At 40.2% G+C, this 13,238-nt stretch overlaps 1 protein-coding gene across 2 annotated transcripts in view; it reads left to right on the forward strand.

The window, feature by feature from the left end:
* Positions 1 to 479: 479 nt before the first annotated feature.
* adgrd1 (adhesion G protein-coupled receptor D1) overlaps positions 480 to 13,238 on the forward strand; it is a 29,379-nt gene continuing 16,620 nt past the window's right edge. The window contains exons 1-14 of one of the 2 annotated variants that reach the window (XM_035639997.2): positions 480 to 1,105; positions 1,198 to 1,234; positions 1,557 to 1,673; positions 2,263 to 2,361; positions 2,788 to 2,910; positions 3,024 to 3,200; positions 4,991 to 5,248; positions 6,941 to 7,014; positions 7,474 to 7,623; positions 7,740 to 7,790; positions 9,696 to 9,819; positions 10,149 to 10,256; positions 11,533 to 11,608; positions 12,413 to 12,554. In XM_035639997.2, the coding sequence (XP_035495890.2) occupies positions 1,037 to 1,105; positions 1,198 to 1,234; positions 1,557 to 1,673; positions 2,263 to 2,361; positions 2,788 to 2,910; positions 3,024 to 3,200; positions 4,991 to 5,248; positions 6,941 to 7,014; positions 7,474 to 7,623; positions 7,740 to 7,790; positions 9,696 to 9,819; positions 10,149 to 10,256; positions 11,533 to 11,608; positions 12,413 to 12,554 (1,605 nt within the window). In that variant the 5' untranslated portion in view covers positions 480 to 1,036. The remainder of the gene's footprint in view (positions 1,106 to 1,197; positions 1,235 to 1,556; positions 1,674 to 2,262; positions 2,362 to 2,787; positions 2,911 to 3,023; positions 3,201 to 4,990; positions 5,249 to 6,940; positions 7,015 to 7,473; positions 7,624 to 7,739; positions 7,791 to 9,695; positions 9,820 to 10,148; positions 10,257 to 11,532; positions 11,609 to 12,412; positions 12,555 to 13,238) is intronic. The other variant, XM_035639998.2, reaches the window with a different exon arrangement.

Consider the following 13,238-nt stretch of genomic DNA (forward strand, 5'->3'; position numbering starts at 1 on the left):
TACCAAACACACCAGTAGGCAGTCATATGAGAGGGTTTGATAAATAATAGATAAGCACAGCTGTTTGGCCATTTAACTGCTGGCAATGTGGCCACATGGTGGCGCTGTTTACCATCACATGTAGGAAAGGTGACCTTGGGAGCCCGTGGCAGGACCGGTAGCGCTGATGATTCCCCAACCTGTGTGAATCCTCACTGCATTACACACAACGGAAATTAACCCAGGAGAGCTATGACCCATATCAGTTGACAACTAACTATTGATATTTAATATTTCTACCTCGATTTACAGTATTGTGGTAAGTTGTCAGTTGCGTTCTTTTTCATCTCGGAAAACCCACAAAAAGAAGTAATTAGTCTTTTATAGATTTTATATCTGTCCATCTCAGATCAGTGAGTTCTGAATCTGCCTGACTTTCAGCAGACTTTTACCAAAAAAAGAAGCAGCATCCCTGTTTTTCAACAGAGTCCAGGGTGTTGTCCTCTAATTCAACCCTGTGTCCAAACTAGTCATGAAACCGCGTGTTAATACGCGTCCTATATTCAAACGATATTTAGATTGCGCAGCGCAGATCTTCAGCTCATTCATTGCCTGCGCAATCTCCAATTACGCACAAATAATGGCTTTTACGCACAGCCTCTAACGCCCCACCTCACAGGATCAGAAAAAAATGACATCACGCTTTGCATTTCCCACGTTTAGACCAGAAACTCTGTTCGCCTCCACGGAGCTTCTCTACCCACTGCAGTTTCCAGATGAAGACTCAGAAACTCAAAGAAACAAGTTCAATGTGAGGATACAGATCACGGATTAACTTTTTTTTTGCGTGGGAGTGGAAGTTATGCTTCACATCTTATCATGAAAGGTTTTTGATCTGATTTGATTTCTTTTTTTGTTCTAGTAGCCGACTGGTATTATTTATTTTTACGTCTGGACTTGTGGACTGATCATGTTTTAACATCTTGGAATAATGAGGGATTCCTGTTGGTTTCATTTTTATATGGGGATTTAACAGTTGTTTTACAGAAGACTGTAGATGGTACATTTTCCAAAAGCTATGGAATTTTCTTTGCAAATTCATCTTTTTTTTTTCTCATGCATCAAGGTACGTTTATGAATACATGTTCTCATGACTATAATCCTATCCTCTCATCTGCTGCATAGCATCTTTTATAAATATGTTTGATTTCTTTACAGGTTTATGCTCAAGTGGAACAACCAGCGAAGCATCCAGGTAGTAATGGGTGGTGTGATTGCTTTCATTCTTTCATAGTGTTTAAAGTTGCCAAGTTTAAATACAGTTATATATGTTCGATAAGAAAAAGTGATTTTTCCCCTTCTAAATTCCAAACCAGATGATTTTATTGATCTGTTTACTGCTCCTCTCGTTAATCAGAGTAGTCTGGTGAATACATAAACATTATCATTATTATCAATCTTTTAATCCCCTCTAAAATCCAAAGTGGAGTGCTAGGAAACCAAATTTCATGCAATGAGTCTGATTGGGGGGAAAAGCCCCTTCTGGATACTTGTTTACCCGTGAACTCTCCGTCCAGGCCTGCAGGTGTTGGCCACGGCCTCGCATTATTGGCCTCTTGATGCTGTGGACGGAATTCATGAACTGTGGGACCAGCTTGGAAACAGGCCAGGTTATGTTAATGGAAGCAACATAAGTATGTGCATACATAAACGGACTGTTTATACTCAAATGACTGCACCACCTAAATGTCTTTCTCTGACTCCACTCTGCATGGTCTCAAGCTGTTTTTCACCACCCACCTCCCAGCCACAGCCATCATGCTTTTTAAATGTGCCAATGTTTTCAGTGTGCTAGATTTATCACTGAAATTTTAGTATAAAATATCTGGTGTGTGATGTAACATTATTTAAAATTCTGCACTACTTAACATATAGTATCCCATAATCTGGAGGTGGTAAAAGTCTTGACCAAAAAAAAGTAAATGAGGGATTGAAAGATAATTACTTCTGACACACTGAGTTTGTAGCCATTTTGTTGATAAATTTTCAGTGCAAGTTTTTTTTTAAAAAAAGATAAAGTTTATGGGGGATCGGGTATAGACTTGAGCATGATGTGTGGAGTTTTCTTTGAGCGCTGCCACCGTGTGCTCTGCTCAGCATCACTCTGTCTCATATCTGCACAACACGTCCCTCGCATTGTCTTCCTTTCACTGTTCTCCCGTGTCTCCTGTTATGTGTCTAAATAGGTGTGAATCACTGTTTTTCTCCGTTGTATTTGTCCAGCTCTCAGAATCCACAACCACACTGTGCTCCCTTCCTCCCATAACTCTTCCTATGTGTATACCAATGACTCTGCCTACACTAACATTTCTGCAACAGTAGGTGAGGATCCATCACTTTCTGCTCACTGAAATTTGTGTCTACACCATGCACTGCTCTCTGGTGTCGTCTGTATTTAAACATGGTTGAGTTGAGCCTTTCATACTTTTCTCCTTGTTCAGTCTCTTGTCTGTTAAGCACAATATGTGGGATTCATGTCTTTTGATAAATTGTTATTGTTCATCAGCCTTTTAGTCAGATCAGAATTGCAAATATTAATACATTTAAAGTGACTCTGTTAATCAAAGGTGTTGTTTTATGAGATACAAAGAAAGCAGATGAGTTTCAAACAATTTATGGTTAGTTTACTGTTGAGTGTCTTTGCGTGATTTCAATTGTAGAATGAGCAGTTAAATAAACATATTTTGGCACTACAGTCGACCTTCTGCCTCAATAATAATTATGTCCCTGATTTGTACTTTGACACAGACATTGTTGAAGGAATGGTTAACAAGGGCATCTTTCTGAATGGAGATAATGGTGGTACCTTTCTCCACTTTGGAAACTACCAAAACTCTTGCATTAGTGACCCTACTTTGTGCGGCCCTGAGGGTGAGTGCACCGTAGTTTATGCATTCAATAAGATACGAATATAAACAAATTATTTCCAAACCATTTTATTCTCTTCTTTTGATGGCTAAAACTAATTCTTCATAATTCCCTAGGGATTACTTTCTCCTTTTTTTGGAAAAACCATGAGGCAGAGTCCCGTTTTGCTGTAGCCTCAGGAGGGAAAGTCATATCCAATGGGTTCTCCGTCTACACCAATCCCTTTGGAGGGTATGTGGAGTTTTACACTCGAGGCAACAACCACAGATGGAAGGCCAACATCCAAGTCCCAGGTAGAGTGAATGAATCTGGCTTTGTATTACACAGTCTAGATAGTTATTGCATTTTTGTCAATTTGTTATTAGGTTAATTATTGAATTGGACCAGACAGAATGTCTGTCTAGGTAACTGATTTTGCAAAAATCAAGGATACATTTCATAAATATTTTCCTCTATCACAAAACATTGAAAAAACATCACGGATGAGTAATGAGTTAAATTCTGAAAATCAACTTTGTATTCTAATGAGATGAAATTATTTTTGAAAAAACGTTTTGACAAAAAGGAATCAACCATGTGAGGCTCAGCAGTTATGTGAAACTTTAACCGATCAATATTTTCTTTGCTTTTGCAGCAGTTACTCAAGGTTGTGTTCATGGGGCGTCATAATTCAATTTGGATGTGTTCAGTTAAAGAGGATTAAATATCATCTGGTTCTCATACAGTGTGACATGTTCAACTTTCAGGACATACTAGCAAAATAAGTCAGTTCTTTCTCGTTTTTCACAAGTGGGAGAAAACCTTGAGGTGCCCTATGACCAATGTCTTTGTCAGTAAAGGTTAAAAGTTACACTATGGATGAAAGTCTCTACATGAAGAAATGAAAGGGAGAGCTGTATTGTTTAAAATGGGGGAGGGGGTCTGTGGCACATGTGTTTTATATTCTGACCACAAATGAGATGTGGTCTGGTTGTTTTGCTCATCTGGCAGAAATGTTTTCAGACAGTGAATGCATTGTCTTTTGGGACTCCCGTTATCGTCAATTTACGTCAGAGGAACGAGAGGAGGAAAGTGCTCTCAGTTGTAGGTTAAAAATTGCATTTTATCATAAAATAGCAAAGACAGATAAAATGATTAAAAAAAATTAGTTTATGTAGCTATTAGTTGATGAATATGAAAAACAGGAACAATTATGATTAATGAAGAATAATTTAAGACATTTTTAACCAAGCTAACGTTCACTCTGAATTCATGGTAATGATTTTTTGGTGATCCCTCAACCTTTTATCGAGCACCACCATCAGGTCAAAGTTTTAGTTGAGTTACTGACAGTAACTAACACTTAACACTCAACTTATTTGTGTTTGGTGCTAACTGTTTCGTAAATGTTTAAATTTTAATCACAGAATGTAGCATGTTGGCATGCGGCCATTAGCAGTTAGCCTAAAACACTGGCATGTCTCACAAAGCCACAAGCATATCTGTAGACATTCTTCTCTGGGAAACAACAATGGGCATTTTTTTCATGTTTGTCTGAGATTTTGAAAAACTATGTGTTTTAGGCCTGGAGCTCGGACAGCACTGTCCGTTTATCTTGATATTTAAAAAGTTTCCTCCTTTAATATTGGAGAAGAATTGCTGGCTTTTAATGATTGTCAAGTCTTTTTAACTGATTTACCATTTGACTTTAGGCTTGAACTTGCTGGGCCTGATTCCAGCAGTGTGAGTCGCTGACTATCATTCAAGGCTCACGTTCACCGTAGATAGTCAGTGAAGAAATCACTGAACATTCACTGTTCCATCGCAGTGTAAGTGAGTGAGTGAGGAAGTTAGGAAGTGATTCAGTTCAGTTCATTGACCCAAAAGTTTTGTTCTTTAACCAACTGTTTGTGCGGACAACTACAGATCATGTGTTCAACTATGTCAACTATAAAAGGAAAGAACCACCATTGTCAGTTTCCACCATTCCTTATTTGCTTTCCTTTTCTTTTATTATCCATACTGCCTTATTATTGTGCTTTTATTTTATAAAACTGTTGCTTATAAATCTACACTAAATATCATTCTCTGTTTTATTTTTCAGGGCCTTTCTGGACCCACATTCTCTTCACATGGACAAAAAAGGAGGGTCTGAAGGTCTACATCAATGGAACCTTTACTGCTGGTGACACAGCTGGCAATGTGTCAGAGAACTATGGTGATCCCTACCCTGACCTCGTCATTGGAACTGGCAATGACAGGGCGTACCGCCACTATGTAACAGGCGCTTTTGATGAGTTTGTCATCTGGGAAAGGGCCCTTTCTCCAAACGAGATTTTGCTATACTACAGTGCAGCCACAGGTAAGAAATCATGCTTTACTGGAAATCATTTCCTGACATTCTAGGACATTCTATTATAAGACTTCCTCCCTCTGCACTCTGCACTGAGGAAATAGGGGCTAACAAGCAAATTCCGTCCTTTTCTCTTTCACATTCCATCCACAGCATTGATGCATAATAACAAGATATTAAACTGTACAAATATACCCCACCTCCCTGTCAAATGGCTCCTCTACCAAAAACAGTTTTGTGACCTTCCACCATATAAATGCCATGGCTCACATAGTTCTGCCTTATAAGTATTTATTGTATAAGAGTGCAGAGGCAGGTTGGGTTGCAGGGGGCAGATCATTTTGTTTCGAAGTGACAGGTTATAACACGTTAAGACATAACCCCCACACTCTTGTCTGTTTTTGCTCTCTTGCTGTTAACCTCCAATGGTTGGTGGAATGCCATAAATGGAAAAAAATCATGTTGACATTTATGAGAACTTAGAGTTAATATTTTGCTGTGTGAAGATCCGTATGACCAAATTTGACCATAGTCGGATTAAAGTTTAGAGACTCCTGAAATATAAATTTTCAGCCTCACAAAGGCTGAACCACTTTGTTGTTGTGTATGAAACGTGTGCACGTTGTCTCTTCCACTGTGTGTATGGTGATAGTATATGAAAACGACTACTGGGTGCTGCTGGAGCACAGTGCATGGATTTCTTCATCGATGTCGTTCCTAAAAGCAATATATTTCATAGACTATTACCAGACACAAAGAGCTTGACTGTTATGGTTACAGAAAAATATTTTTACCTCTCTCGAGCACTCATATAAAATGCTGCATCGAACCAAAGAGGAACAGGAACAGTTCACACTCACTGTAATACCTCTTATGTATTTCCATATATGGTCATTTTCTGGTAGCTAGTGGTGGGGTTTTTATGAAATGGCACCAAAGATATAAAATGTCTTGTATAGAAGCTGGTGGCAGAGTATCATTTGTTTGAATATCCAAATTTTGTTGAGGTTGTAATCTATCTCTTTTCATGATTTAGCATGGTCCCACTGTGACATCACCCGCTGGTTTGTGAACTTCCGTTTTGAAACCTCGAGTTTCGCGTTTTGACCAGCGCAATGTTCTTGTTTTTTTGCAACCAGATGTAGAATTGGGGGTGGGTCTGACTGAGAGCTGCAACAATGCACCAATTGGATGGACCAGCTGTCAATCATGCTGTATCCATGCTACGATGCTTTATCGTTTATTTTACTCTAAATGAGACCATCATTTAAAAAAATTAACATCATGTTGTTTTGAAAAATACTTGAAACTAGCGATAAAGAACATAAACTCCTCTGTAAAATGTTTACAGACATTCTAAATCAAGTGTAAAGCGGGATCAAAAAACTGACTTATTTTTGCAACCAGAGAGTCGCCCTCTGCTGGTGATTCCAGAAAATACAGGCTTCAGGCACTTCAGCATCGGCTTCATATTCCGAACCCTGTGACTGTCCTTTTTTTTACAGTCTATGGTCCAGCTACATTACAGCAGCCAAGTCTGGTCAAGTCCAACACAGGCCCTAATAACAAAATGACAAAAAGCAGCGTCTGTCTTAACTGGAAAACCTCCAAGAGATAAAGACTGCATTTCACCCATCCATGCAGGCCACTAGTGTGTTTCCTCTCACATTTCAATACAGACCTTTTTATTGTCTTTTCTAGGTCAAGCCCTGGTCTCCGCCACAACACCCAGATTGTCCAAGGAAGTCACTTCAACAACACCAACAGTGTTTCAGGTGTGTCAGTTGTGAAAAACATAATCTATACCATATTTGGGAACTAGGTCATCCTCCGAAATACAGTATCCACATAGACAGTGTATGACAAATTTGCAGAAATGTCAATAGAAACACAAATGTCTTATTGACCTATTGTTTCATGTTGCACATCGAGAAGTTTGGAAAGGGGATACAAAAAGAGCACAGTGAATAGGTTACTGTTCATTTAAGGTCCTTGGAGTTCGAAAATGAATAAAGAAATAGTGGAAGTGGAGACAGGTGCTCAACACTACACACGAAAATGGCTCCCTGTCGGGCACTAGGCTGAAAAAGAGCAACAGTGAATTCCTTGTCCAAAGAGTGTCCCCTGGACTTATCAGTCACCAAACATCCTGTGTATGTTGGAACTTAGTACTCCTTCAGAAAGGGCCTCCTGATAGTCGTCTTCATTTGACGCCTAATGTGATGTCTTCCCAGAGAGCCACTGAAGTGAGTCCCCCTGTCATCAGCAGTCAGCAGGAGGAGGCTCAAAGCTCCCAGGACACAGGGTCCATGCCAGTGTTGGGTTTCTTGAAGGCACTGCCCAATAGGACCATTCTTCACAACACTGTCAACAACCTCACGCAGGTCTCGGAGAGCAGTCTCACACACATTTTACACAAAACCAGTTCAAACTAAGACGCAATGCCCACCCATGTGCATATGATGCAACAGTTCCGTGATGTCCATTTTCTTCCACCCAGGCTTTTCTCAAAAGTGTGGAAGAAGTGCTGTCCTCTCCAGGGTTGCCAGAGGTAAATGAGTTCACGCTGTTGTTGTGCAATGTTCAAATATGACATAATGCAACATATGCAATTTGGAGAATACTTTAATCCAAGGCACTTAAGAGATCTATGCGTTTGAGAATTCAACATATTTTTGGAATAACTGGTGCCAGCAGCAATAACAGTATCTGGCAGTGTGCCTGCCTGTACACATTTTATAAGAAAGTACTGCAGGACTATGGAGTGTTCTACAACACAACGCTTTGCATGTAAATTTGCAGCTTCTTGTACTGTATACTTATCCTGGCCAAATCTTTGCACTCTCATATACAGACACATTATTGCCAGAAGAAAGACATTCTGAGCAAATGTGTGGTTTCAGCACATTTACTGCTCAGAACAAGCATGCTTGTTTTTGTAAGTGCGAGCTGAAACAGATGTTCTTGCACAAAGAATGAAAAACTTGGACAGTAGATCCAGTGTTCAGCAAACCAACCTTGTGATCTTGTGATTACATTTACCAATCAGACTGGTTAAAATACATTCTCTATCAAGTTTCCATATGACTTTTAGTTTTAAACTACATAGCCTGCTACTTTGCTGTTTGTATTTTTGTCAGGAGCGAACCTTGGGGTCTGGCACTGGGCCTTCAACATCGCAAAGTCAGAATGTTTTTGGGATATTTTTTAAAGTTGTGAACAGCTCTAACATGCTGCACAACAAGGTCCAACACACCGCTCCAATAGACACATACACACACACACACACACACACAAACACACACACACACACACACACACACACACACACACACACACACTTTCACGTTCAGCACCACAGTAGGTAAAAAGCTCCGACACACATTGCCGATTTACCCATCACATTAAATGAACACACAAGCTCAGGACTTCTACCCTGATCATGAAGTCCTAACCAATGAGTGAGCGAGCTGTAACCTTTTTTCTGCCTTAAGACAACAACAACTAAATCTGATTGGATAACTCTATTTTCAAGGTTTTAGGTCACTTACCCTGACAAACCTGATTGATAATCAGCCAAAAATTTGAATTAAAAGACAACATTATTATTAATTGAAATATGTTAAATATGACATTCAAAATGCTGATATGTTGGGCCTTCTCTGAAGCCCCTCTGTTTTTGATCCAGTTAAATTACTGATTTCAAAATGTTTGTGTGACACACGCTGCACATTTTAGTAAACTTAAATGACACAGTAGCTTTTACGGGAAGGACCAAACTTTGAATTCATAACAACTCACAATTTCTTCAGCTCACTTCAGGGTTTTGCTGACCAATCTAATTTGTTCTGGTATGATCAAGTGTGTAGTTAATGTTTGCTTATTTTAACAAACAGAAGGTAAGTATTTCAAACATTACTGAGCAAGTCCACTGACTTTATGACTTGTCTTCACTTCACTTATCTGACATAGCTTAGCATTATAGCTATATGCTAAGACATAGTTTTGCATTAAACATTATCCAATGATTATCATTTGTAGCTGAAGTGGCCACTGTCCAACAACAGTTATATGGTTCCATATTAAATGGTCATTTGTGAGAGCATATATTTGTTTTCTACCAATTTCCTCATCGGTTTATTATCTTTACTAGTACCCTAGCTTTGTGTGTATATTAACAAATAAAAAACAACGTATGCACAAATTTTCAGGTAAAAAGGGTATAAGACTTTGGAAAGTTCATTCCATAGCCATAGAATACCTTATACAACTGTTTCCACATGCTTCAGACAAGAAAAATTGATCTCTGTGTAAAATTTGTGGATTGGCCTATTCATATTTGTAAATTGAACCTGGGAAGAAGAATGTCATTTTAAAAAAGAAACAAACTATCCCAAGGACATCGAAAGATTAGACTGAATTGATCGTGAACATGTGTTGCATTGTTGTTGAGCAGCAGTCCACCCCAGTGGTCAGCGGCCTGATCGAGACTGTGGACAGAGTGATGGAACACATGGTGACGAACCTGGAACCCAGCCCGAACTCTCTCATCACCCTGGGTGGAACATCTTTTGTTGCAGGTCGGTATGGGTCAGCTCCCCCTAAGGTGACTCACAGTTTGTAGTTTGTGTGGACACGGTTATGGTAGGAGGACATGGAGCATCCAGCTGACATCATTCGTTTTCTTATGCAGAAGACAAATTGGGTCAGATAAGCAGGGGTTGCCCCCCCCCCCTTTGCCTTTCACGGCTGTGGGTCTTCTTTTTTTGTGTAATATTTTTTTTGCCCCTAATCCGGGTTGTGTCTTTCCCCCAAGGGGCGTTTTGACATCTTTGACCCAACCCTGATACAGCAGACTGTTCTTGTGGCTCACTTTGTTCTCACTCTTTCTAATATCCGACCCCCACAGATTACTCTCTGATGAAGCTCCCACAGAACTACAACCTGCCGCATTATCGCTTCCCTACACAGGGCAAGAGCTACATCTCTGTGCCTGGGGAGGCTTTCACTATGCAGTGTAAGTGCAATATCACAAACTACAGACATTCAGCGACATGCTTTGAGTGATGTACAAAACAGAACCATCCTGGGGCGTCTCTGTGTACAAACTAGTCGCTAGGTTCAATGTGAATACTGCACACTATTTGTGCTCTGATTCAGCCAAGAGAAAATTGTCCAGCTGGGAGACTCTCGTTATTGGCCTGTAATTTATTATGCTAAGATTTAGGACTACTAAAACTTCATTTTAGCTCTCATGGCACTTGGAGTGCCATGAGAGCTTTTGTGTGGCTTTACGGTGCACTGTAGAGATCCAGCTATGGCTTTAATGTTGGCAGCTACCCTTTTATTTGAAATAGAAAGATTGAGAGAGAGCACTTTTTCTCCACTTTCCTCTGTCATTAAAAAGAATGGATTCACATCGCGGATTGAAGTAGAGGAGTAATTATAGTAGGCATTAAAGCTCTGTTTGTTTAAGTTTTTGTTCAGGTCAGTTTCCCTTGGTTTCACCTGGCCGCTGTGTGCACAGTGTTGCCTTATGAACACTGGAATAAACCATTTTAATAATTCATTAAAAGGACTATCATCCGAAATGGAATATATGTCATTGCGTGACACCTTAGAGCCAGAACCAAATGAACTCATAGCTCTGAATACCTGGTTATTTAAAATGCTCTAAGGGGAAGTTTTTTATCCTCATTAAACAGACAGAAAGTGACACTTTGATATGTTTGGATACGTTATTCTATTTTCAGTTTTTTTTTCATTCTCTCTCCCTCTGACCACCTCAAGATCTCTTGTGGCACTTCCTGGGGGCTCATTCTGGTCACTCTTTTTTGGGAAGGGTAAAAACCCGCCTGGAGCATATACACCGCACATTTGTTTGACGTCAGCAACTTTTGTCGTCACAATCAGTGGGGCACGGGTAGAAGGCCTTTGATAGGAGGAACAGGACCATTAAGGATTTCCTCCAATTTCATTGTTTATTTTGCGCAGAGCTGGATAATAGTTTAGATCATGGGTGGAGGATCAGACCCCCTGCACCCAGACTGAAGTCATTTAGAGGTTTCATAAGACTTCCCGACATCCATGCGGTTTGCAGCCCTCTCCCTTTCACTTTTGTGCAAGTTTACAGGCGTCCTATTAGCTTGCCAGTGCCAGCATGCATCAGCAAGGCAGTGTTAATTAACTTCACCTCTTTGTGAGTATTTTAGCAGCCCTGCTTTACATTCCCAGCCTTCTGCCATGCCTTTCACATTCATCTAGGAGTTTATTTGAATTTCTTTTTTCCTCAGCTCAAACCACCATTGTTGGCCTCTTCTACCACAACATGCACAGCTACTACAAAGAGATCAGCCCTGTTAAGACCAGGTAAGCGGAAGGGACAAACCCCAAAGTCAATAGTTAATTGAAGTTAGTCCAGTCCAATCTAATCACATTTACCTTTACAAGCTTTATAGTTTGGTTTTGGCAGGGGATACTTCCTGTGTGGGAATTCAGGCCCACTGGCACAAAGAAAGCCCCAGCTTCCTGAGTCGCAGAGCAGCCGATGAAGCCTGGAGCCAGGGCCTTATCTGTCCTCTCGCCTATCTCTCATCTCACCACTCAACCTCCACTGACTGATACACCCCCCCCCCCCCCCCCAAGTTACTGTCTTATCACCGGACCAGCTTGTTCCACTCATGCTACAATGTTTATTTTTACCAAACCTGACACAACAGCGATTAAACAACATGTTTTCTCCACTTTGCACTTCAGAGTACAGAATGTAAGATATGTGACAGTACATGTGGAGACTGATTGTTTTCGCACGGCTCTCCCACTGCCGGGCTCCTCTGTGGGTGAGACGGTACCTTTGTTTTCAGTTTTGATAAAGAGGTGATGCTTGTATGAACCTAATGTCACATGTCAGATGATTTTGAAAACCTACTGGTGCAATACTGCTGTTGTCTGAATCATCAAAGTCCCACTTAAATGCTACTGCCCTGGGACCATATGTAACACTTAAGTGTTGATATCAGTGCCATGTCACAGTGTTTTCCTCTAATGTATCTGTCTGTATCAGCTTATGTCTTTTTATATCCATGACTCCTTTCTGCCTATATTATTTCTTGTCACGCTGCCTCTATTTTCTTATATTTTTTATGATTTTTTCCGAAATGTTTTGCCTCTTAGGATTAAAGAAGCAGCTGATTTCAAGGATCACAAGATCCAGGTAGCAAGCTGTCTAATCTCCCTGAAAGTTGAGCCCTCGCCAGCCTTGTCAGTCAACCTCTCTGGAGCGCCACTCATCAAGATTGTCCTCACCCACATGCTGGTAAGATTCAACCCATACAATGATCAAGTTTCTTCTTATTTAAATCATGTATTTATGGACCATTTACTTTCTGTGTGAGTCAATCATACAGAAAGTAAATGGTGTTACACGTTTCCAGTTGGCAGGCACTGTTATTAGGTTCCACATTATCAGAGGTATGATGACCATGGTCTTCCTGTGGCTACAGTAGCCGTATCCCCACCATATGAAATCTATCTGCTCTATTTTTGGTACTCTCTTATGTAAGCCGATGAGTGTCTATCACTGACCGAGGCTTGTGCAGCTGGGTACTCACCAGCACAAAGAGCGAAGCCTTTTTTGGTTTTCATTATCCTGCCTAAATTTTCCCTCATGGAGCATGTGGCCTCCAGAAACCAAACTGATTATGAACATTTCAACTGTAGGCTTAGGGTGCTTTGAAAGAAACAATAACTTTATTTTATGAACAACATACTTTTCATTGCTGCTTTATGACAGGGGCTGTGCCAGTTTTCCATGGGAAATGCACTTGAAACTCTTAATGAATATTAACCCAAAAATGTGTATAGCATTAGCTCCCTTCCCTGTAAAGTCAGAAATGTGGCAACGTACTTCACAGCATGTATATTTTTGTAATTTCTTTGCACATTGGCAGGATTTTGAAGTCGTTGTTTGTTAACAAACCCCCAATAATGTAGTTCTGGT

Source organism: Scophthalmus maximus, chromosome 19 (assembly GCF_022379125.1).
Source record: "Scophthalmus maximus strain ysfricsl-2021 chromosome 19, ASM2237912v1, whole genome shotgun sequence".
NCBI lineage: Eukaryota > Metazoa > Chordata > Actinopteri > Pleuronectiformes > Scophthalmidae > Scophthalmus > Scophthalmus maximus.